Source organism: Podarcis erhardii, assembly GCF_964252035.2.
Source record: "Podarcis erhardii genome assembly, chromosome: 15".
NCBI lineage: Eukaryota > Metazoa > Chordata > Lepidosauria > Squamata > Lacertidae > Podarcis > Podarcis erhardii.
Genome location: NC_138505.1, coordinates 23613002 through 23638362, shown reverse-complemented (window position 1 = coordinate 23638362; position 25361 = coordinate 23613002). Strand labels below are relative to the sequence as shown.

The window sequence follows — 25361 nt, the reverse complement described above, 5'->3', positions numbered from 1 at the left end:
CTCCAACCGGTAATGAGATTTAAACAAGGGACTGCCTGGTGCACGGCTTAGCCTTTCAACCGTTCCGCCAAACAAGGTTCTCTATTTACACAATCGTGTTAAGTCGCAGGAACAATCCTCAGATTTGCTTCGTCTTTTGCTTTCTGTTAATAGGAGTTCTGCTGTGTGCTTTACTCGACGGGGATACACAGGAGCCAACTCCTAGGACCTAGAGGAAGAGGTCCCTTCATCCCCTCCAAAATAAAATATTTGAGGCAGCTTAGCCTCCCCCCCCCCCAAGTTGATAGGTATTACCATTCAAAAGGTATGTGTGCACTGTGTCTTGTGATCGAATATGCGAAGCAGGGCTTACCTCCCTCCCCCCAATATTTTATTCAAGTTGACACCCCTGGAATAGGACACTGCCTTATCCTGAATCAGACCACTTAACCATCCAGCTCTATATTGCTTACACCAATGGTGTCCAAACTTTTTTCAAAGAGGGCCAGATCTGATGAAGGGCATGAGGGCCCAAAGTTGAGCTTTTTTTAGGATTGCTCCCTAAAGCAGAAGAGGAGAGGAGACAGACCAGGCTGGACTTTGGACATGCCTGGCTTACACTGACCGGCAACAGCTCTCCAGGGTTTCGAACCAATCTCTCCCAGTCCCACCTAGAGCAGCCAGGGATTGAACCTGCGACCTTCTGCATGCAAAGCCTATGCTCTACCACTGAGCCTTCCACTATACTGCTAGCTCATCTAAGCCAGTGTTGGCCACACTGACTGGCAGCAGTTCTCCTGTGTTTTTAAAAATGCAACCTGGAGATGCAGTGGGACTGAACCTGGTTACCTTCTGCAAAGTGTGTTATGTGTTCACTTTCTCTCTTTTTGTCTTCGGGAGTCTTTGTGTGTTCTGAGAATCACCAGGGCGATGGTGCCCACAGCATTTGCTCAAAAGTTCAAATGTATCCAAAATATTGGTGACCCTGGAAAGAAAAGGCAAGTTGCCAGCTCCCTTCCTACTCAAGGAGGGGGAAAATCTAAACCCTTTTGAGCAGCAACTCTAAGAAATCACACTGGCAATGTTTTCATAAGGTATCCTCGAAAGGCAACAGGGAAGACGATGGTTTATGGAGTGCCAGGAAACGGGATCTGTTCCTGGGAAATAGGGACAGTTGAAGCATATGCTGTGAGCCCGTCGGCTATTTGTGTGATGTCTACAAAGAGTGCTAAATAGCCCTCCAGCCTTTCTGGGTGACTGGCACCAGCAGAACCTTACAGACGCTTCAGAACATTACGCTGCAGAGTTGATCGCAGCCTCACATCTGCCAGGTGAGTCTGCAAGCTTGGCACAGACAAGCGATGCCAACGCAGGGGCTGACTGCACCTTCATGCAGCAAGTAGTCCTCTTCTGTCTGAGAGGCAGCTTGGTGCAGTGGTTAGTGTGTCAGACTAGGAGCTGGGAGGCCAGAGTTCAAATCTGTACTTGGCCATGAAACTCACTGGGGGATTGTGTAGGCCATTCACCGCCTCTCACCCCAGCCAACCTCACAGGGTGGCAGTCCAGCCCCCTAAATTCACCCTTTGCTAGCAGTGCCTGGTCAACCTACACATCTGCAACCTGGAAATAATTGAGGTGGGGGAGAGAGAGAGAAGGTTTCTGAGCTGGAATGGATTTCTGTTCTTCTGGGCTACCCCCCACCCCCGCACTGGCCTTCTGATGAGGACAACTGATTTTAAGAGTGATGCAGCTTGGGAGCAACCAGTCATCTAGCTCAGGGAAGGAGGAGAGAGAGAGAATTACCCTGGAGATTGAAGTGTTTATTTGAGTGTCTTTTCATTTTCATAATTGACATGCCCAGCAGCTGCTGTTCCTGCCTCCCTGTCCACAGCTGCCAATCAAAAGTCATGGAAATCTCACAGAGAGCGAGACCCTTTTGTTTAGCAGATCTCTCCATTCAGGAGGCAAGTGATGTGTGTGGCTCAAAGCTTCAGCTGTGTGCTTGGGGCAGAGCAGGGGAAAGCAGGGGGTTCAAGGAGCATGACACTGAACCAGGAGGTGTGCAGTGCAAGGCCGGTCCAATACCTCAAGGGGCCTTCAGCACAGTACCACTGGCCCCACCTCAACACCACCCCCAGCCCCATGCATGCCTCTTCAGCCAGTGCTATGATCTTCAATTGCATTATTCACATATCCATTCATAAATTGGCGTCTGTTGGCATTATGCCTTTCTCAGGCAAAAGCAATCAGTTCCTGCTCCAGAGGAGGTGACATTCCTTGTGATCTGAGCAGTTCAGCCAATGGCAGTCCCTGGGACTTAACCCAGGCAGGCAGCTGAGCCAATCATCAGCAGAGAATCCACCAACAGGGTCTCCACTAGCCGCCCAGAGTGGCTGGGGCAACCCAGCAAGATGGACAGGGTATAAATAACAATTATTATTATTATTATTATTATTATTATTATTATTAAACATCCCACAGCAAATACAGAATTGGCCCAAGCTAAAACAAGTATGTTCCCGGGTCTGGGTTTGCAGTGATTCATTTTCGTGTCCACGTTCTGCTTTAGATATACTTTAGATATACTGTATTTTTTGCTCTATAAGACTCAGTTTCTCCCTCCTAAAAAGTAAGGGGAAATGTGTGTGCGTCTTAAGGAGCGAATGCAGGCTGCGCAGCTATCCCAGAAGCCAGAACAGGAAGAGGGATTGCTGCTTTCATTGTGCAGCGATCCCTCTTGCTGTTCTGGCTTCTGAGATTCAAAATATTTTTTTTCTTGTTTTCCTCCTCCAAAAACTAGTGGTCTGGTGCGTCTTATAGAGTGAAAAATATGGTATTTTAGATCTCTCTGTGGCTTATGATTTCTATGTTTCGACATATTGGAACAGACCAATGGAGCTAAATGCATAGGTTTGTTTTAATGTTATAAGACCATGAATATGGTTGCAGGGTTTGGGACTTTTTAGTTTAGAAAAACTGTAAGGCAACATGCTAAAACTTTATAAAATCATGCATGGTGCAGAGAAAATGGATAGAGAAAGTTTTCCTCCTCTAATAACACTAGAACTTGTGGACATCCAATGAGGCTGAACATTGGAAGATTCGGGACAGATAAAAGGAAGGGCTTATTAACACAGAGCATGTGGGAATGTTCTGGGGTGCAGGAGAGGATATATTGACTAATTATATCCTTATCCAACTTGTGCTAACAAGTTCCCAAAATATCAGCAGAGTTTATAGACATTCCCCTTTAAGTTCGCAACGGTAACGCTTGCACAGGTTCGCTAGAACCTCTATAATAATTACTCTGGTAATTTCCCCTTTTGTTCCCTCTTAAAATACAAGACACGACACAGTCTTTATAAAAGTATAAAAGAGTTTACTCACGTTCTGTTCACAATATGATCCCAGAAGGTAGGCAGGCTTAAAAAGGTTACATGCAGTTAGAATCTATCTTGTAGCAAGATATTACTGTCCTCTCTTGGCTGGGAGCCAAGAGGGCATGTTGCTCCTTCAGAAGATGAAGATGGCAGAGAGGCAAGAGGCAAGAGGCAAGAGGCAAGAGAGAGAGTGGCTGCCTGCCCTGTGCTTTTATCATTACCTGCACAGGTGAGGCCACACCCACCTCTGGTCACATGCGGAGGAAGTCCGTCCCCAGGAAGTTTACCTGCTTGCTGGACAGACATCCCTCCCCATGTTCTAACATGTACACTCTAGGAATGTTGTCATTGACTGCTCCTGTGTTTACATCCCACATACCCCTTCTCAGGCAATACAACATACACAAAACATAAACAACTTTATTCAACCACCCAGAGTCCCAGCTTCACACGTAGATTCTGGAAACTCTCTCTTGGTAGGGGTTTCGTCAGGATGTCAGCAGTCATCTCTTGGGTGCTGCAGTAGGATAGTTCCACAAGTCCATCCTGGATCATCTGGCGTATGTAGTGGTACTTAACCCCAATGTGTTTTGTTCTGGCCAGGAACTTCTCACTCTGCGTCAGCTTCAGGCAACTTTGATTGTCCTCTAGCAAGCTGACAGGCCCTTTTCTCACCAACCCAAAGTCCTCTATGAGTTGATCAAGCCAGGCGATCTCTCTGCAGGCTTCTGTTGCTGCAACGTATTCTGATTCTGTGGAAGATAATGCTACACAGCTCTGTTTATAACTGCCCCATGAAACAGGTCCATCACCAAACATGAAAACATGACCACTTGTTGATTTATAATCAGCATTATCCCCAGCCCAATCCGCATCAGTATACCCAACCAACTTAGGATCTCTGACGGCTGGTAACCTTAATTTACAATTCATGGTACCCTTCAAATATCGCACCACCCTCTTTACACCTGCCCAATCATGCTCAGTGGGAGAATTCACTTTTCTGCTAAGAATCCCCACAGCATTAGCTAAGTCAGGTCTACATGTGGTAACTAAATACAAAAGTTTACCAATCGCCGACCTGTAGTCATTGTTGTCTGGCAACTGCTTCGAATCCTGCTGATTCTTCAGGAAGTCAGTAGCCATCGGTGTAGCAACTGGATGTGCGTCTTGCATCTGCATGTGCTCAATTAGCTCGTGGATCTTCTGTCTTTGGCTGAGAAGAAATGAGCCGTCCTCTTCTCTTTCCACCTGGATCCCGAGGTAGTACTGGACATCTCCTAGCTCCTTGACCTCCACCTCTTTGCTAAGGTGTTTTACTATTTGTGTATAGTCTTTCTCACTTGCTGTGGCAATAATCAGGTCATCAACAAAAGCTAAGATATATGAGAATTGTCCATTATTTGACTTACTGTACAAGCACTTGTCAGCGTCGCCTTGCTTGTACCCAAGTTGCGTCAGCATTTTATGCAACTTCTGGTTCCAGGCTCTAGCAGCCTGTTTAAGTCCATAAAGTCCTTTCTGCAGTTTGCACACTAAATGTGCCTCATGTGGTTTCACAAAACCTTTGGGCTGTTTCATATAAATTTCTTCAGAAATCTGCCCATGTAGAAAAGCGGTAGCAATGTCTATGTGTTTCACTCTCATTTTCTTAGAGGCTGCAATGCTTAGAAGCATTCTTACGCTGCTGTACCTCACGGTTGGTGCAAAAACTTCATCATAATCTTCACCAAAACGCTGTGAAAATCCCTGTGCTACAAGTCTAGCTTTGTAGCGCTGCACTTCTCCTTCTGACCCCTTCTTAACCTTGAAAACCCATTTACTGCCAATGGCCTTCTTACCGGGAGGCAGCTCAGTGAGTGTCCAGGTCTTGTTCTGATGCAGTGCATCCATCTCCTCCTGCGCGGCCTTCCTCCAGAGACTGGCTTCTGCAGCTGGCATCTCCTGTATCTCTTCCCAAGTGGAAGGTTCTTGTGGAAACGCCGACCCTGCAAAGTAGGACAACCGTAATGGTGGGACACCTTTGTTGGTTCTGGACGAGCGCCTGACCTCTGGTTCTGCGACCGCATCAGCTTCCTCATCCTCCTCCAACGCAGGCATGTCCCCATCTGAGTCCTCATCTTCGTCTCTGGTGCCGCCAGGGTTCTGGTCCTCTGCGTCTTCTGGTGCGTCGCCTGTAGGGGGCGCTGTAACACTCGAAGGCAGATTAGTATTTTGTGGGGTCTCAAAAGGGAAATATACAAATTCTTGAGTCCTTTCTGACTCATCTGAAGAATCCACAACAGTGTTCCTAGTGTCTACTTTTCCATATTCATCAACATAAACCGCATGGTATGCATTTGTCTTACCAGTTTGTAAGTCCATAATTCTATATCCTTTGCCTCCAGAGGCGTATCCCACCAGGATACCTGCTTTTGCCCTGGAGTCAAGCTTGTGTCTGTGTTCCTTGGGCACGTGGAAGTAACACGGACTTCCAAACACACGTATGTGCGACAGATTGGGAGCTTTCCCATGCCAAAGTTCAAATGGTGTGCGCTCTGCACCTTTAGTTGGCAGTCTATTCTGCAAATAGACCGACGTGTACACTCCTTCGGCCCACAGCTTCTGTGGCAAACATGCATCCTTTAGCATGCACCTTGTCATGTCCATAATGGACCTAAACTTTCTCTCAGCTATGGCATTCTGCTGTGGTGTGTAAGGAATTGTGGTTACATGTGCAATTCCTTCCTTGGCCAGGAGAGCCTGCATTTCATTTGAGCAGTACTCACCTCCATTGTCGCTCATTAGCACAGCTGGAGCTCTTTGGAATTTATTCTTGACCATGGCAATGTATTCCTGGAGCTTGTCCACTGTCTCACTCTTCTCTTTGAGGAAATACACAACACAAAATCTTGAAAAGTCATCCAGAAATATTAAAATATATCTATTCTTTCCCAGTGAGGGAACATTCATGGGTCCACATATGTCAGTGTGCACTATGTCAAGCACTTTGTTGCTTCTTTGTTCTGCACAACGTGGAAATGAAGGTTTTACAGCCTTCTCAGTAATACAGCTTATGCACTTTGCTGGAGCTTTGTTGCTCTGCTTTACCTGCAAGCCTCTTACAAGATCTCTTTTCTGTAGATCCAGAATGACGTTGGTGTCTCTATGTCCAAGCCTTCTGTGCCACAGGTCCAGATCTGCTTCATCCTTCTGGCTGGAATGTGCCACTTTTGCAGACTGATTCTCTGAAAAATCAAGCTCATATACACCATTGATTAGCTCTGCTTGAGCAAACACTTTGCCATTTCTAGTCACTTTACATTCTCCATTTCCAAATGTGATCTGGAAACCTTTCTTGTCCAATGTGGACACGCTGATTAAATTGCAGCTCAGCTCTGGTACATACAAAACTCTAGAGATTGTGTTCTCAATGCATTCATTGTTTATATTGCATTTCAGACTCATGGAACCTGCACCTTTTGCTTTAACAATGTTCCCATCTGCAATTTCAATTTCAGATCCTTCTTCATCATTTATCTCATTAAAATAGTCCTTTTTATATGAAAAATGTGAGCTGGCACCTGAATCAATTATCCATTTATTACGTCTATTTTCACGATTCTGGACAGCTAAATTCCTTTCTTGCAGTAGCCATGTGCATTCGCATTTCCCCTTCTTTTCCCCTTTTGGCTGAAAGGGGTGGGGTTTCTTGGCTTTAGGAGCCTTGCAATTCTTTGCAATGTGTCCTTCTTTGTTACAATTGAAACAAATCACTTTCTTAGGCATCTCTTTGGACTTTGTACATTGCCTAGATGCATAACTGCTGTCCTTGCTTCTAGCATTTCTCACTGGAGATTCAGCTCTATCTCTGCATTCTTCTTTTAAATAACCAATCAAGTCTTTAAAAGTCAGACCTTGTCTATGATCCATCAAACTTACAAATGCGCTAAAGCGTGGTCCAAGTGATGATAACAAAAATGCTATCTTTGTATCTTCATCAAAAGCTTTGGGAGTCAAATCAATTCTTTGAATAATCTCAGTAAACTTGTTGATGTGCTCTGTGAATTCCTGTTTTGAATTCATCCTCACTCTGGTTAATTTACACACCAAGTTTCTGAAGCAGTTTATGCTAGATTCTCCATACACGCGCTCAATATCTCTTAAGATTTGAGATGCATCATCTGTACTATTTATTAATGATAGCTGCTCATCACGAAGTCCACTCAAAATTATGTGTCTAGCTTCGCTGTTCATGCGTTTCCAAGCACTTATCTTGGCTAAAGCTTCCTCAGACGATCCCGTAGGTTGAGGGTTTAAAGCTTCCAAAATGTGCTTATAATCTAAACATGCTATCAAGCGCTGCTTCCAGTGTATGAAATTGTGTTCATTCAGCACAGGCATTCCTAGCTTTGCATCACTATCAAAAGCTGCTCTAGCCATCTTAAAATCCAAAAATTTGAAAATTCTTCAAAATTTCAAAATTTCTCAAAATTTCAAAATCAAAATCTCAAAAATCTCAAAATTCAAAACAATTCTTCACTGCCTTGGGTCACTGTGAACTCTGAGGGAAGGGGGGGGGGTTGCTTAATCCCCACTGCACAATGGAACAAAGGACCATGTGCTTACCAGGAAGTTAACTCAGAAAAATACTACTCAACTCAAAATCACAATCCAATGCAATCCTTCAAAGATACGCAGAAATATGCAATACTGGGCCCAATAACCCTTTGTGGGAATGTTCTGGGGTGCAGGAGAGGATATATTGACTAATTATATCCTTATCCAACTTGTGCTAACAAGTTCCCAAAATATCAGCAGAGTTTATAGACATTCCCCTTTAAGTTCGCAACGGTAACGCTTGCACAGGTTCGCTAGAACCTCTATAATAATTACTCTGGTAATTTCCCCTTTTGTTCCCTCTTAAAATACAAGACACGACACAGTCTTTATAAAAGTATAAAAGAGTTTACTCACGTTCTGTTCACAATATGATCCCAGAAGGTAGGCAGGCTTAAAAAGGTTACATGCAGTTAGAATCTATCTTGTAGCAAGATATTACTGTCCTCTCTTGGCTGGGAGCCAAGAGGGCATGTTGCTCCTTCAGAAGATGAAGATGGCAGAGAGGCAAGAGGCAAGAGGCAAGAGGCAAGAGAGAGAGTGGCTGCCTGCCCTGTGCTTTTATCATTACCTGCACAGGTGAGGCCACACCCACCTCTGGTCACATGCGGAGGAAGTCCGTCCCCAGGAAGTTTACCTGCTTGCTGGACAGACATCCCTCCCCATGTTCTAACATGTACACTCTAGGAATGTTGTCATTGACTGCTCCTGTGTTTACATCCCACAGAGCAGAGTTAAACTACAGAACTCATGACAGAGGTGGCGAGGCAGTGTGGTGTAGTGGTTAGTGTGTTGGACAAGGACCTGGGAGACCAGGGTTCAGAATCCCCACTTTGCCATGAAGCTCACTGGGTGACCTTGGGCCAGTCACTGCCTCTCAGCCTAACCTACCTCACAGGATTGTTGTGGGGATTAGATGAGGAGGAGGAGAACTGTGTACAGTGGTACCTCAGGTTAAGAACTTAATTTGTTCCAGAGGTCCATTCTTAACCTGAAACTGTTCTTAACCTGAGGTACCACTTTAGTTAATGGGGCCTCCCACTGCCACCACACCGCCAGAGCACGATTTCTTTTCTCACCCTGAAGCAAAGTTCTTAACCCGAGGTACTATTTCTGGGTTAGCGGAGCCTGTAACCTGAAGCGTCTGTAACCTGAGGTACCACTGTACAGTGCCTTGACCTCCTTGGAGAAAAAGGTGGGATATAAATACAAAGAAACAAACGAATCTGTTAACGATCACCATGATTCAGGAGACTGAGCTAGACTGCTGCTCTCAGGTGGAAGGGAGGTTGTTGTTCTAGCCACAGTTCTGAAGTAAGATTCAGCTGCCCTTCTGGTCAGCTTCTTTATAAGGGATGGTAGGAGTGCCATCTTGCCCTCTGCCTCCCAATATCTTGGCTGATTGCTGTCCCTGGTTTGTCTCGTTCTCCCTCCCGCATCTTGCAACATCTGGTTTGAGTGCAAGCCGCGGGAGTTGTTGTTCTTCAAGGCTCACATCCTATTCCAGAGTTAAACCTCGGGGAGAAAATGTATCGCAGCACTGATGCATGTGTGTGGATGTAAGCCCATAAGAACGTAAGAAATGCCTAGTGGATTAGACCAATGGCCCATCTAGTCCAGCCTCCTGGTCTCACAGTGGCCAACCAGATGCCTGTGGGAAGCCAGCAAACAGGATCCAAGCACAAGAGCCTTTTTCCCTCCTATGGTTTGCAGCAACTCTGAAGCATCACTGTCTCGGAGGCGAAGTATGGCCATCATAGCTAGTACCCATTTATGGAGCCTTCCTCTGCATAAATTTGTCCTATTCTCTTTTAAATCCATCCAGGTTGACGGCCAGCACTGCTTCCTGTGGGAGCAAGTTCCATAGCTGCATGAAGAAGGACTTTACTTTATCCTGAATCTCCCAACATTTGTTTAAAGTCCCTGCGTTTAAACTCTGCCTGCCAATTCATTCATAGTACCTGCTAATGTATATTTTGAACTGCTGGTCGTCTGTTGTAAGGCAATTACAGTTTTCAAGTGTGCCATTAATCAAAAGCACAAACACACTCCTGGATTTTGCAGAAGCTGGAGTAAAGTCTTCTCCAACAGTGTGTGTGTGTGTGTGTGTGTGTGTGTGTAAAAGAGAGAGTGAGAGAGAGAAGGTGACCTTGAGCAGTCATCATACAATGGGTGCCCCCCGTTTTCATCTATAAAAAGGCAAAGACATTGTCCTAAAGCCACATCCACAGCTCATCTTTAAAGCCTGCAGCTTCCCCTCAAAGAATCCTGGGAACTGTAGTTTGTAAAGGGTGTTAGGCATTGGAGCTCTGCAAGGGATGTGCTGTGGTTCTCAGGATTATTGGAGGAAGCCATGCACTTTAAATGTGCTGTGAATGGATGGTGTATGGGTGACCTTGTACCTCTCTAGCCCTAAATCACACCACATGTCTCTGAAAGTTCTATAAGTTTCCTCACCTCCAGGACCAGCCCTACCATTAAACAAAGTGAGACAGCAGCCTCAGGCAACCAAAGAAGCTGGGAGGGGAGTGGCAGCAGCATCCTGTAGGACAGAATGGGAGTGCCAGGTGGCCTGCCTTGTGTTAGTCTTCTTTCCTCAGGTGCTGTGACAATTGCTGTCCCATTACCAGTGGTGAAGCAAGATCATTCATCTGCTGGTCTGGTCAGCTTCAGTACATGGAAATAGCTTTAACAGAGGATTGGGCAAATTCATGGAAGCTACTGATGGGTACTAGCCACAATGGCTATTCTCTGCCTCCACCATCAGTGGCAATGATGCTTCAGAGTACCAGCTGCTGGGAACCACAGGAGGGGAGAATTGCTCTTGTGCTCAGGTCCTGCTTAAGGGTTTCCCACAGGGCATCTGCTTGGCCACTTTGAGACCAGGTTGCTGGACTAGAGGGGCCATTGGCCTAATCCAACAGGCTCTTCTTATGCAAGGCAGATAGCACCATTTTCTGGGCAGCTCAGGACCTCCACACACACTGTCCAGGCTTGTGCCCCAGGGAGGTCACTTAGGTGCTGCTAATGCAGCAGTTTGACTTCACCCCCGGAGGTAGTCTCCACTGTCTCTTGAGACAGATGAATACCAACAACAACAATCATAACTCAGTGATGGAGCATCTGCTTTGCTTGCAGAAGGTCCTAGGTTAAATCCCATGCATTTCCTGGCAGGGCTGGGAGAGACCCCTGTCTGAAATACTGTAGTACCACTACTAATCAGTGTAGACAACTAGGTGAACCAATGGCTCTGACTCAGTATAAGGCAGCTCCCTTTGTTTCTGTGTTCCTTTGTTCTGTGCCCCAAGTGGCAAAGCTTTCAGATGCATTGCTATTTCAACAACTATGTTCAAAATCATACAGTATGGAATACCAGTTAGAGTGTCAGGCTAGGAGCCAGGAGACCCAGCTTCTCAAATCCCCGTTCAGCCACATGGGTGACCTCCAGCCACACAGCCATCATCTCTTGACCTAGCCTACCTTGTTGGGCAGAGGAAATGGAGACAGGAGGGGGAGAAGAACCATGTGCAATGCCTTCAGCTCCTGGAAGGGAAAGTGGGATCTAAATGCAATGAGTGGATAAAAACAACAGCAGGATCCAGAGATGCTGCCTTGGGGTGTCCATCGTTGTGGTCTAGAAGAGATGGGAGGCCTTTCTCATCCCAGCTGGAGACACTTTAGGTTAGGGCCAACAAGGCTGGGGCCTGTGCCCACTTTGCATATGCTGGGTCCTGGGTGTTAAGTGCTCTACAGACCAGGGGGCCCAACCAACAAAGGCCCTTGTGCTGCGGTCTGAATTCTGGACAAATGAGCACAATGGAGATGGTGTTCTTTGGGGGGTTTTAAGCATTGCTTCTGTTCTTTCTCTCTTCTTAATCCATTCCCATCCCTCCCTACCATTTTGGGCTCCCCCTCTGCAATCAAACGATGGCTCCTTTTCTTTAGGAGATGCAGGGGATTTTAAAATAGATGAAATGCTTGGCCAGCAAAGTGGGAGGCCTTTGAACATGTACTACAAAAGATACGAAAGAGAACAGCAAGACCAAACTGAGTGTGGCTGTCTGCATACAAGGTGTGTGGCTGCCTTGCAAGGAGAAGGCCCTAGATCCAGCCCCCAGCAACTCCATTGGGGCCTCCTGTTAGAAACCCTGGAGAGCTGCTGCCACTTAGTGTACACAATACAGAGCTAGATGGACCCCAGGCCTGGCTCACTATGAGGCAACTGTGTGTGTGTGTGTGTGTGTGTGTGTGTGTGTGTGCAGGGATGTACCGGCACTTCCTGGCTGTTGCCATTTTAAAATTTCCAGGTGGGATCTACAATCATGTACAAGTTTGCCCAATCAAAGATGATTTAGAGCTCTTGTGCAACAAACCTGCCTCCTTAAAAGACCAGACATTTTTGCAGTAAGGGAAGTGACTGAGAAATGCACTGGAAACCGCAGAGTAACATTTGCTTGGTGTAACATTGCCTGACCTCCTCGCAAACAAATCAGGAGTGCTCAATAAACTGGTTCTCCGCTGCCCTGTGTGTCTATTGTCTTCCTTTCCCACCCACATAAAGGATGGTTTGAGAGGCCCAAACAGCACCCAGAAGGAACGAAGGGTTCTTTTCATTTATACCTACTGCTTGGCCAGGCTCCAGGTGTTCTTAAGCCAACAGCCTGTGTGTTCCAGGGCTGGGAGGACACACAAAACCCACACTGGTTGTGGGAGACAGTAGCTGAGCAGCCAGAGCATCTGCCTTGTGTGCGCAGGGTCCGAGGTCCAATATCCCAGTAGGGCTGGGAAAGAGAACTGTGTCACTGCCAGTCAGTGTCGACAGTACTGAGCTCGGTATATAAGGCAGCACCCTCTGTTCCGGGCTGTTGTTACTGGGCAGGGGAAGCTTTCTGCCTTCTGGATGTGGGTGCGGTGTGCTCCCCAAGGGCAGCCAAATGTGCAGTGCTCAAGTGTGGCATGTGTGAGATGTGGGGTGGGTGGAATCTGAGCAAGGAGGTGAATGTTTCTCACCTGCCCCCACCGCCCGCGCTCTCTCTCCTGCATGTTGCTGATCTTTTCCTCCTATTGATTTAGATGTTCCGCCACTCAGATGTTCATTTGGTTGGTAGTGGGGGGAGTCATGTGTGCATTGTACGTGTGCTGGGTGTGTGTGTGCGCATGAGAGGGGGAGACCGAGGGAGCAAGCAAGAGCGGGAAGAAGCCACACAGCTACACCGATTGGAGAGGCAAAGACTGCAAGAGAAAGGGAGATTAAATTAATAATAATAAAAAATAGAAAGAGTCTGCCACTCAACTCCTACCGAGGGGAAACTTGCCACTGGGGTGGCACCCTCTCCCCCTCCTCTTCTCCCACCCCCTCCCCATGTGCAACCTCAGGGAGCTGGCCTAGAGCCATGCTGTGCAGCATCTAGCTCCACGAGGTCTTCTGCAGCTGAGTATTTTTTTCCAGGCTCCAGCGAGCAAGGATTGCAGCCTTGCGTTGTGACACGCTCAGAGCCAGCAGCAAAGGGACAAGAGAGTTGCTGGTGAATGGAGAAGAACTGATTCTTCCTCTTCCTCCCCGGTTTCGAGGCTGGGGGTTTAGGAATTGGCTGCGGCGGGTGGCGAGGGGGGTGGGAGGGAGAGGAATCCTTTCGCCCCCGGAATTTTGCCACCTGGTTATTTGGATGCGGACAACAGGAGAAAGTCTCTCTGTGCTGTTCACCTGTGCAGAAGCAGCATCGGAGGCGGTTTTTGGAGAGAGAGAGAGAGAGAGAGAGAGCCCTTTCCACCGTGGTCCTAAATCTCTTCGAAGCCAGGGTGGCGAGGCTCCGATTTCAGCCGGAGTCGTCGGGATCTGCCGCGCCAAGGATCTGTTGTGACTAACATAACAACCACTTTAAAAATTTTTTTTAAAGAGTTGCGGTTTCTGCTGTGGTTGGGGACAAGGAGGGGGCTTCTCTCTTTGGCTCCGGGAAGACCACAGGTAGCCCCGTGGCAGGTGCGAGCCCTGCCTCCCTTTCCTGCGCTGCTGTGTGTCCGGCCAGGTCGCTTCCTATGACATTTGGGATTAAAGTTTGGCTTTCTGAGAGCGGCTGCCACCATGCCTTTCCACCCAGTCACCGCGGCGTTAATGTACCGGGGCATTTATACCATCCCCAATATCCTTGCAACGGAGCAGCATCCTGTTGACATACCTGAAGATGAACTGGAAGGTGAGTCTGTTTTGGGAACAAGCGTTAAACCCCCCTACCCCCCCCAAAAAAAAACCCGGGTTGCTTTCTTCTCTCTCTCTGGGATGAGAGAAATGGTCCGCAGCGGTGAAAAACAACCAAGGTAGAGATGGTGGCATCTCAGACCCGGGGTATCCTTCGGTGTTGACTTGGGTCTGTGTTGCAGGTAGAGAGGAGAGGGCAGGATGGGACCCGTTTGGGGTTTGTTTGTATGTGTTTTTGGTCCTAGGGATTCCAGCAGTCGAGGAACTGGGGGTAAACCCCGAAATACGCATCAGCCAGAAGGAGATGGCTGGCTGACTGGCGAAGCTATTGTGTGCGCGCGTGTCAGAGATTGTGTGTGTTTTCGCGTATACTGTAGATGTCACTTGGGAGGACAAAGGGCAGGAGGGCGAGGAAAGAGAGGGGTCAGGAAGTAGGTGCAAGCCTGGCCAAGTCCGGATCAGGTCCGAGAAGTGAGGCGGAAACACCAGCAGGCTCAGGACAAGGAAGCTCCCCAACCCCATAAAAAAGGATCTGGTTTGTTGAGGGAAAGGTGGAGGAAGTGGGGTGGTGGAAGGACCAGTTCCAGGTGGCTGGGAGGCCGGCAGGTATCCGATGGGGGGTGTCGCAGGTGGGGAGAAAACTTCCGTCCGCGCCCCCTTTCTCTTCCTCTCCCTCGCTTTTGCACCCACCATCTCTCTCTCTGTGGGAAGGGAGATTTTCTGCAGTCAATGCGTGGTGGTGGAACAGGTAGCGGAGGTGTGCATGGAGGGTTTGCTCCGGGCGGCCACGAAGGAGACGGACTCCTCCATGCATCTCTCTCGCCAGCGAGGCACCCACTCCTGGCTTCATCCTGGAGTTGTAACTTGGGAAGCACGCACGCCAGTAACCCTCCTTCCCCTCCTAGATGCACCTGGGGCTGTGGATGCCCTAATGCAGGTGGGGTGCCCCACCACCACCCGGTCTACCTTGGGCATCACCAAGCCTGACGGCGGTGGCCCCAATGCAGAAGAATGTATGTATATATGTATGTATGTATGTATGAATGTATTGGGGGGGTGGTCTGTGCCTGCTGCACCCGTGAGCTGAGGCTGCGAAGAGGAAATCTCTCAAACCCCCCATCACTTCCTTTCCACAGCTCGCCCCCCCCCCACTCCAAGAGCTCCCGACCGTTCACTGCGCTTCCCCCGATTGAAATTCCGCTCGCCTCTCTTGAAGAATCCAATCTGTTTGGGTTGAAGGCGAAGCGGAGGAGAAGCCTCTCAAGCACCCCCCCTCCACACTCAGTCGCAACCAGCCAGCCCCCATCTCCGCCGCCTTCCCTTCCTTGCCTCAGTCAATCTATCGATTTGCCAAAGTCATCAGAGAGTGGCAGGGCGAGCGGGTTTGTTATGCTTATTTTTCTTTTTTAGGAGAGGCTTAATGGAGATTGGCAGTGGGGTAGGGAAAGCGGGGGGAAGGGGGCGAGTGGTCAGAGCTCTTGACTGTGTGCCGGGGGTGGGAACAGGGGGCGGCTGTTGCGGTGTGTGACTGAGCACGGATCAACAAGTCCCTATCCGAAAAGTAACAAGGTCCTTAAGGATCTTGCCCTGCTAGTCTTATCTCTGTGGGAGGGGCTGTAGTTCAAATGCTTTGACTGCAGAAGGTCTCGGGTTCCATCCCCGGTCTCTCCGTGCAGGACTGAGAATGTTGCCCATCTGAAACCCAGGAGAGCAGCTGCCAGTCCGTGTTGGAAATACTGAGCTAGGTGGAACGATGACCTGACTCAGTATAGTGGAGGGCAGTAGCTCTGTGGCAGAGCACCAGCTTTGCATGCAAAGGATGTCAGGTCAAACCATTGGGTCCATCTAGCTCAGTATTCCCTACACTGGCTGGAAGCAGCTCTCCGGGGCTTCAGAGAAGAGTCCTTTCCAGCCTTCCTGGGACCTTCTGAATGCAAAGCAGCTGCTCTACCGCTGAGCTACTGCCCTTCCCCTAGGACGCATCTCATCCTAAGGAGCTAACCTTAAGGATAAGTCAGATCATTGGTCCGTTTAGCTCAGTATTGTCTGCACTGACTAGCAGTGGTTCTCTGGGGTTTCAGTCCTTCCTCTAAAGCTGTTTTCGGACACTACACTGAGGGTGGTTCTTGAACCTCTTTTAGCTTGCTTGTTCACTTAACCCCTGCTACTCAGGGGCAGTTGCTCCCTGGGGTCTCAGGCCATTGACCCTTTTAGCTAAGGAGGCTGAACCAGCAGCCTTCTTCTAATCGTGCTCAACCACCAGCTCTTTCATACAGGAGAATGCTATGGATAGCTACTAGCCATGATGCCCATGTTCTACCTCCACCATGGGAGGCCACCATGCTCCTGAATACCAGTTGCTGGAAACTGCAAGTAGGGAGAATGCTCTTGTGCTTCGGTCCTGCTTGTGAGCTTCCCATTGGAGCATCTGGTTGGCCACTGTGAGATCAGGACGCAGGACTAGTTGGGTCATTGGTGTGATCCAGCAAGCCCATCTTATGTTCTTCTGTTTCTCTTGCCTCCCCTAGTGAAAGCTGGGCTGGATTTTCTGGTGCTTCCAGCATCCTTAGAAGCTCCGTTTAGAAAGGGCAGGGGTGGCTTTTTCCTTCCTATAACTATTATTATTATTATTATTATTATTATTATTATTATTATTATTAAATTTATATGTCACCCTTCATCCAAAGTTCACAGGGTGTTTCACAACATAAAACACAGAATTAAAATGCAGTACACACACACCCCCTCTAAAACAGTGCTCCTATCCAAGCCGCTGTGTTTATTGCCTGCATAAAACCAAGGTAGGCTGGGTCATTCAGAAACAATGGTTTGCCTTTACTCACTGCTGGGCAATGCATGAATGCATGGAAAGATACTTGCCATTCCCCAGTTATTTCCCACCAGTTGTGCCAAACTAGCAGCCAGAGAGAGGAGAGGACCACTTCCTAGGCAAGCCCCCTTGGCAGACAAGAGCTGCCTGCTGGGACACCACTGCTGTGCTGGATGATATCACTGTGCAGAAACCTGCTCTGAAAGTCCGCTTTGCCATCACGGCTTTCCTCTGCATGTGCCTATAATTGCTAGTAAAAGAGAGAGAGAGAGGAAGCTGCCTTATACTGAGTCAGACCACTGGGCTATGTAGTCCAATATCGTCTACACTTACTGGCAGCAGCTCTTCGGGGTTTCAGGCAGAAACCCATACCCTGAAATTTCAGGGACTGAACCTTTTTGCATGGAAGGAATGTGCTGTACTAAAGGAAGCTAAATCACAGTAAGTCAAACCATTACGGTACTTCATCTAGCTCGGTATTGTCTACACTGGCTTGCAGCAGCTCTCCAGGGTTTCAGATGGGATGTTCCAAGCCCTACCTGGAGATGCCAGGGTTTGAACCTGGGACCTTCAGCCTGAAAGGCAGGCCCCCTGCCATAGGAGGGTGTCTTATTCTGAGCCAGACCAGTGGTCCGCCTAGCTCACTATTGTATACCCTGACTAGTTGTGGCTCTCCAGGGTTTCAGATCAGGGAAGTCTTCCTTTCCCAGCCCTGCTTGGAGATTCCTAGGATTAACCTGGGACTTTCTGCATGCAGAAATGATGCTCTTCCCCTGAACCCACAGCCTGTCCCTACCACAAGGCTCTCCCTGCAAGCAGGGACCTCAGATGCAACAATTTACTCTAGATGGTGGAAGAGAACCTCTCACCCTAAGGGAGAGAGTAAAGGTAAAGGTAAAGGGACCCCTGACCATTAGGTCCAGTTGTGACCGACTCTGGGGTTGCGGCGCTCATCTTGTTTTATTGGCTGAGGGAGCTGGCGTACAGCTTCTGGGTCATGTGGCCAGCATGACTAAGCCACTTCTGGTGAACCAGAGCAGCGCACGGAAACACCGTTCACCTTCCCGCCAGAGCGGTACCTATTTATCCACTTGCACTTTGACGTGCTTTCGAACTGCTAGGTTGGCAGGAGCAGGGACTGAGCAATGGGAGCTCACCCCATTGCGGGGATTCAAACCGCCGACCTTCTGATCGGCAAGCCCAAGGCTCAGTGGTGTAGACCACAGCACCACCCGCGTCCCCATACGGGAGAGAGTAGAGGGGTGCATTTGGGGACATCCTCAAGGAAGGGTCGAAATCTGCACACTCTGTTGTTGAGGCTGCTCCTCACTGAGATGGCTCCGACTGCAGAGCCTGATATTACTGCCTCACACATGCAGTGGAACAGATGGCAAGCCTTGGACACGGCGTGGTGGTATCTGCGCTGGCTTCCTTCTGATGCAGCAGTCATAAATGGGTCGGCAGGGGCATCCCCAAGACCACCTCTCTCTGTGTGTCACAAGAGCACAATACATCCACTGATCACCTAGTTTGCAGTGGAGGAAGCAGGTAGAAAAGAAAATGGGTCTCCTGCGCGCCTTTCATAGTTGCGTAAAGGAAAGGGGGATTCCAGCAGGTGTAGCTCGCCATGCCAATGATGATTGCTCAAATGCACTTTGTACTCAACTATTAAAGGAGTGGAGGCAGGATGGAACATTGGAAGATGCCTGTACAAAGGAGAAGAGGAGGTTCCTTTACGTTGAGTGGGGCCATTGCTCCATCTAGCTCATTATTGTCGACACTGACTGGCAGCAGCTCTCCAGGGTTTCAGGCAGGTAATATTCACTGCTTCATCTGGAGATGCCATTGGGGATTGAACCTGAGACCGGCTGCCTGCAAGGCAGGTGCTCTACGCTGAGCTACTGTCCTTCTTCAAAAAATAAATTAAGATTCTAGTCCTTATGGTTTTTTAAAAAGATAACTGAATTAAATAGGAATCAGACCATTGGTCCAGCTAGTCCAATATGTTCTGCACTGACTGGAAGCAGCTCTGCAGGGTGTCAGACATGGAATCTCTCCCAGCCCTACTATGGCAGGGATTGAACCTGGGATCTGCTTTGCCACTGGGCTATGGGTTTTCCATGGTGCCTTCCTCGAGGTTTTTCTCCAAACTGTGTTTTTCCATAGCTTGTAGCATCTTTTGACTCGTATTTGATCATCTGAAACATGGGTGCCTATTGATACTGTTCTCCTCCCAGAGCTACAGTTCCCAGAGTCAATTCCTCTTCACAGGGAATTCTGGGAATTGTGGCTCTAGGACAGAATAATGGGGTAGTGTCCTTCTAACAACTTTCAGCACCCTGAGGTCAGCGGTTTGAATCCCCGCGACGGGGTGAGCTCCCGTTGCTCGGTCCCAGCTCCTGCCAACCTAGCAGTTCAAAAGCATGTCAAAGTGCAAGTAAATAAATAGGTACCACTCCGGCGGGAAGGTAAACGGCGTTTCCGTGTGCTGCTTTGGTTTCGCCAGAAGCGCTTTAGTCATGCTGGCCACATGACCCGGAAAAACTGTCTGTGGACGAACGCAAGATGAGAGCCGCAACCCCAGAGTCGTTTGCGACTGGACTTAACTGTCAGGGGTCCTTTACCTTTACCTTTTATGACAGTTTAAAGTGGCATCATAGTGCTTTAAATGTACAGTATGAATGTGGCCCTAACCAGGCAAATCAGGAACCCTTGATGATCAACTGCAAACCATCCAGAGATCTTCCAAGTGCTCCTGGTTGGGGAACACTGGCTGGCAGCAGCTGTCTAGTGCTTCAGTCAGAGAGTCATTCCCAGAGGTGCTGAGGATTGAACCTGGGCCCTTCTGCATGCAAGGCAGGTGCTCCACCACAGAGCCAGGGCACTTTCCCTAGCACACAGGAGCACTGGAAGCTACCTGAAGCAGATAATGGTCCATCTAGCACATCATTGTCTGCCAGCAGTGGTTCTCCAGGGTTTTACAGTGGAGTCTTCCTGGAGGTACTAAGGCTTGGGCTCCTGGGACTTTCTGCATGCGAATCCAGTGCTCTGCCTCCAAGCTACAGTCTTTCCTCCTCCAAGGTCTCTTGAAATTCAGCAGCATGGAATGCAATTCATCATCATCCTTAGTGCACATGCATGCAGATGCACCACCACTATGCATGAGCACTAAGGTCCCATGCAGAGGACAGGTTGGAGCTGGTGGCATAGATTCCAAGCTGTCAACATCACTGCAGTGTGTAAGACCAGCGTGCTTTTCTTGTGCACCTTCAACAGCAGCAGCAAAAAGGAACACCTGCTCGTCTTTTGGATTAATGGCAGAAAGACAATTGTAGAATCAAGGAACAGAGAATGTGGAGAAACAGCAGTATTTGGAGCATAGCAATCTGTAATAATACAGCAGGTGGTGAGTTTTAATAGGCAACAAAGAGAAACCCAATTTTGTTTGTGATTTAACGAGAAGCTTCTTAATCGCACTTCTTCTCAAACCAATACGTGATCTGGTGCGCAGAATACCCTTCGAAATTTGCCTTCCTACGAATTTTGCAGTGCAGTACTCCAACTGATGTGTACTAAAAAAACCACATATCTTAGGGAGGAGGCTTGGAAATGTATATATTTGTGGAAGTAACCTACAAAAATACATTAGATCAGAGGACGTAGCTTGCAAAAAAAAGTGTATATTAATCAAAAACGGCACGCACACACAAAAGTATTTATTAGAAGACGCTCATTCAAAAATGCTGATGGATTTTCCGTGAGGATTTTTAAAATTATTACTTTGCAATAAAGAAATAAATTGCGAATTGCTGCAGAAATGTGACAGCTGAATGTATGATTGAAACACTGAGAAACCTAAAATGTGCTGATATCTCCATTCCCATGGAGGGGTGAGGAGGAATCCCTTAGGATGAAGCTGGGGGTGTCACATGAGCTTCCATTATTATTATTATTATTATTATTATTATTATTATTATTATTTTCTGCAAAATGTTGAAGGGCATGAAGACGTACCTTGGAGTTCTCTGCAACAGAAAAGGGACCTGCCTGCACTGCATCTTTCCACCACTTCTTCAGTGCTCGGAAAGAAATAACAAAAAAATTAGCCATCTCAGTAACTGCCTAGGTGAGGCACCCTGTGTGATGCTCAGGTTGCTTCAGAACGATGCAAAGTGTTGGGGTGAAATCTCAGCAAATTGGGGCCGACTCCTCAAGACCTTTCTGGCAGGGATGTTGCCTAGCAGTCGGCTGCTGTGATTTCATTGCGATCTAACAGTGCCATTGATTCGTACAATATAAAAGGCCTGGGAAAGTGGTGGTTTTCTCTTCCCAAGCTACATGGATTATGCAACACAGGGGCGAGACTATCTTTCCATCAAAGTGCTTTTTACATAATACGGGCAAGGGGGCTATAACCTGGAGAACACAGGAGCTGGTGGCAATGCAGAGCAGATTACAGTTGCTTATCACTGCTGATACGTTTCTGAAGGCAGTCACTCTCGTGGTTCGCGTTGTCATGATAATGATGGAGAAGGTGAGAGTTTTCATAGGTTCAGGACAAGAGACAACCATTTCAAATTCTTTACTGTGTGAGACAGGGTTAGGGGGGGTTTAAAAATCTTGCCCTTGGATATTCGCACTGGAGAACTCAACCCAAAATGCCTGAGAATATGAAACTGCTAAAATAAAGCCTAGCTGGACAGCATTTTGCTGTGGTCATTTTGGAACCTCTCTGGGAAACTGCTGTTGACATTAGCAAAGCTGTGTTCGCAATGTTACCAATGCAATGGAGGTGGGTGGGTGGGAGGGAGAGAAGAGGGGGAGAAAATGTGCCTTTGGCGTGCATAGATGTCACATAGAGCCATTTTTGTGGCTTCTGATTACAGTCACACTGTGTGGCATTGAGGAAGGAGTTGTTTGTTACCCACAAACAGGTGTAATGAGGCCGTGATTGTTCATTTTTAAATGAAAAGCAGCTGCTGGGGGCTGCAATTCTGAGCAGATAAGAAGTGTGCTTAACCCTTTCTTTGCAAGCTGTGTTTGCACTTCATCTTCCAGCTAACATTCCACCCCTCACCGCCCTGTGGGCTTGCAGATTCTAGATGTGTGATTGCTCAGGGCTTCCCCAGATCGACCTGAGATTTATTTATTTAATCTAGGATTGTGCTGTAACAATCCTGGCTTCATCAGCTAGTGAGCACCAGGGTGACATAACATGCTCTCACCCCGCTCCCACTGTGGTTCATATCCGGCTCTTCAGTTCTGGTTATGCCAAACCACAGTTTCCCATGACGTTCAACACAAGAAAATGCCAGCAGTGTCTGTTTACAAGCTGAGATCTGAAATCTGGTTCAGACTATGCCATCTTAATCTTGGAGATGTCTGAGGGTGTTGGATTGTAAATCTGGAAGCTGCCATTTTTACAATCCACAGGGCACCCAATATAGTGTCACTCTGGGGTATTGTTTGAAGTTGAAATGCCAGCTCTTTGTGGACCAGAGCTGATCAGAGCTTTGCTGATGTTGTTGCAGCCAGGCGAGTCCACTGAGAGCCACCACAAAGGAGAGCGTCCAATGATGTAGGAAGGGGATCAATGGAAGGCGATTTGCTGGTGAGGTGTGCCCCACCTTGGAACTGGCTCTGGTGAAAGGAGCAACCATTCCTCATTGTTTTTGCTACCCAACCCCCAACCTCCCCAAGAGCTGGTAGATTGCCTTCTCAGTCTGGGAGTTCTATTGTTATTTCCACTCCTAACAACCATCGATTCACTTTTTGCATGGCAAGTCCCCTCCCCCCCATGTGAAATGAAGACACATTATTTAAGGTTAATGGGCGTAAAAGGTCACAACTTTATTGATTACAGGAATTGGAAGGTATTGGCCTTAGGCATTGGCTCCTATCAACTACCCGGCATGGAGGGTTATCCACCAATCATGGGGGTCCTGTTGAAGTACGCTAACTAGGATCCCACGGGTGTCACCACTTGGGGGTGTGCCGGAGGCCCTCACCCCCCTAGGTTTCGGACAAGGCAACGCCCCCCGGAGTCCTTCACCGGACTATGCTTTTTCTTTTTTTCCTTTTTTTAATAATATTTATTAAAAATTTAAAGGTTACAAAAAGAAAAAAGAGAAAAAAGAAAAATAAAAAAGACAGAAAAATACAATCAATTAAAAAAAAGAACAAATCAAACCTTTACATAGCTTTCTTTCCTTTACTTATTTCCTTGACCTCCTCACACCTCTCATTTTTGTATTCTAATTCAAATTGTTATTTCAGCAAATCCTTCCAACCTTGTTTTTATCTTAATAATTTGTCTTAATATACTATAATTTTACATTCTCTCTTTCACCAACTCATTTTTACTTAATCCTTTATGTCATTTCTACTAAAACCACGTAATTTTCTTTCCCAACATCTTTCTAACAATCCTTAATTTTGCAATATTTTTGAAGATAAACTTTACATTTTTTCCAATCTTCTTCCACCGACTCTTCTCCTTGGACCCGGATTCTGCCAGTCATCTCAGCCAGTTCCATGTACTCCATCACCTTCATCTGCCATTCTTCCCGAGTGGGTAGATCTTGTGTTTTCCAATACTTTGCAATGAGTATTCTTGCTGCTGTTGTGGCGTACATAAAAAAAGTTCTATCCCCCTTTCGCACCAATTGGCCGACCATACCCAAGAGAAAGGCCTCTGGTTTCTTCTGGAAGGTATATTTAAATACCTTTTTCATTTCATTATAGATCATCTCCCAGAAGGTCTTAATCTTTGGGCATGTCCACCAAAGGTGAAAAAATGTGCCCTCAATCTCTTTACATTTCCAACATTTATTATCAGGCAAATGATAAATTTTTGCAAGCTTGACTGGTGTCAAGTACCACCTGTAAATCATTTTCATTATATTCTCTCTTAAGGCATTACATGCCGTAAACTTCATACCTGTGGTCCATAACTTTTCCCAGTCAGCCATCATAATGTTATGTCCAACATCTTGTGCCCATTTAATCATAACAGATTTAACCATTTCATCTTGTGTATTCCATTTCAACAGCAAGTTATACATTCTTGACAAATTCTTAGTTTTAGGATCTAACAATTCTGTCTCCAATTTTGATTTTTCCACCTGAAAGCCAATTTTCTTATCCAAGTTATAAACCTCCCTTATTTGATAATAATGAAGCCAATCTCGTACTTTATTTTTTAGTCTGTCAAAGCTCTGCAATTTTAACCTATCTCCTTCTTGTTCCAAAATTTCCCAATATTTCGGCCCGGACTACCCTTTTTCATTGGGGGAAGGTGATGGCGCTTCCTTCCCCCCTTCATTTGCATAACAATTACCCCTGCCAATGCCTAACCGCCAATACCAAGGAAGTTGTGACGTTTGCTACGAGGTAGGCGGAAAAAAAACCAAATGGCTGGAAGTGCGCCAAATGGAAAAATTCCTACCAGGCCCCTTGCGGTGACCAACCAGAGTCCATAGCAAGGTCAGAGCTAGCTAAGCCTAAAGGGTGGGTGGGATGGGAAAACCGGCAGCTGGAACGGGGCAAAGAGGGTGGTCCCCAGGTGTGCCGGCCTTAAATGGGCTAGGCCACGCCTCCCCAGCTCGCCGATTGGCGGGCCGGGTCGTAGACACGCCCGGGGATTCCCTCGTTCTCACGGGGGCTGACATTTAGCCCCCGCGTGCGTGGGGAGGGGGTGAGCCCACAACCCCACCTCCTCTCCAGCTCGGAAGTGGCTTTGGTGGCACACCATACATTTAAAGCACACAGATTTCCCCCAAAGAAAGGAACTGTAGTATACCCCTCTCAGAGCTACCATTTCCGTTTTACAGTTCTCAGGGTTAAACTCATGCACTTTAAATGTGCTCTCAATATACAATGTGTACGCAGTCTTCCTCCATGAGATCTTCTTGGAGTAAACAACTGATGGTGAATCTCTCCCAAAATAACTGTCCAGCCAACTGTGTTTTGACCTTGATGCTTTTATAGAATCATAGAAGTGTAGAGTGGGAAGGGAGCCAATGGGTTGTCTAGTCTGGCCCCTGCAATGCAGGAACCACAGCTGAAGAATCCCTGACAGGCAGTCGTCCAACCTCTGCTTATAAACCTCCAAGGAAGGAGTGTCCACTACGTCCCAAAGGAGTCCATTCCACCGTTCAACAGCTCTCACCATCAGAAAGTTACTCCTAATATTTAGTTAGAATCTCCATTCTTGCCATTTGAATCCATCGGTTTGGGTTCTTCCCTCTGGAGCAGCAGGAAACAAGCCTGCTCCACCTTCCATGGGACAGCCGATCAGATATTTGAAGGTGGCTATCCTATCACCTCTCAGTCTTCTCCTCTTCAGGCTAAACATACTCAACGCCCTCAACTATAA

General features: G+C 47.4%; 1 protein-coding gene across 2 annotated transcripts in view; it reads left to right on the top strand.

The window, feature by feature from the left end:
• The first annotated feature begins 13073 nt into the window (after positions 1–13073).
• Positions 13074–25361, top strand: part of CABP7 (calcium binding protein 7) — a 61700-nt gene continuing 49412 nt past the window's right edge. The window contains exon 1 of one of the 2 annotated variants that reach the window (XM_081842118.1): positions 13074–14152. In XM_081842118.1, coding sequence (XP_081698244.1) covers positions 14041–14152 — 112 coding nt within the window. In that variant the 5' untranslated portion in view covers positions 13074–14040. The remainder of the gene's footprint in view (positions 14153–25361) is intronic. The other variant, XM_081842119.1, reaches the window with a different exon arrangement.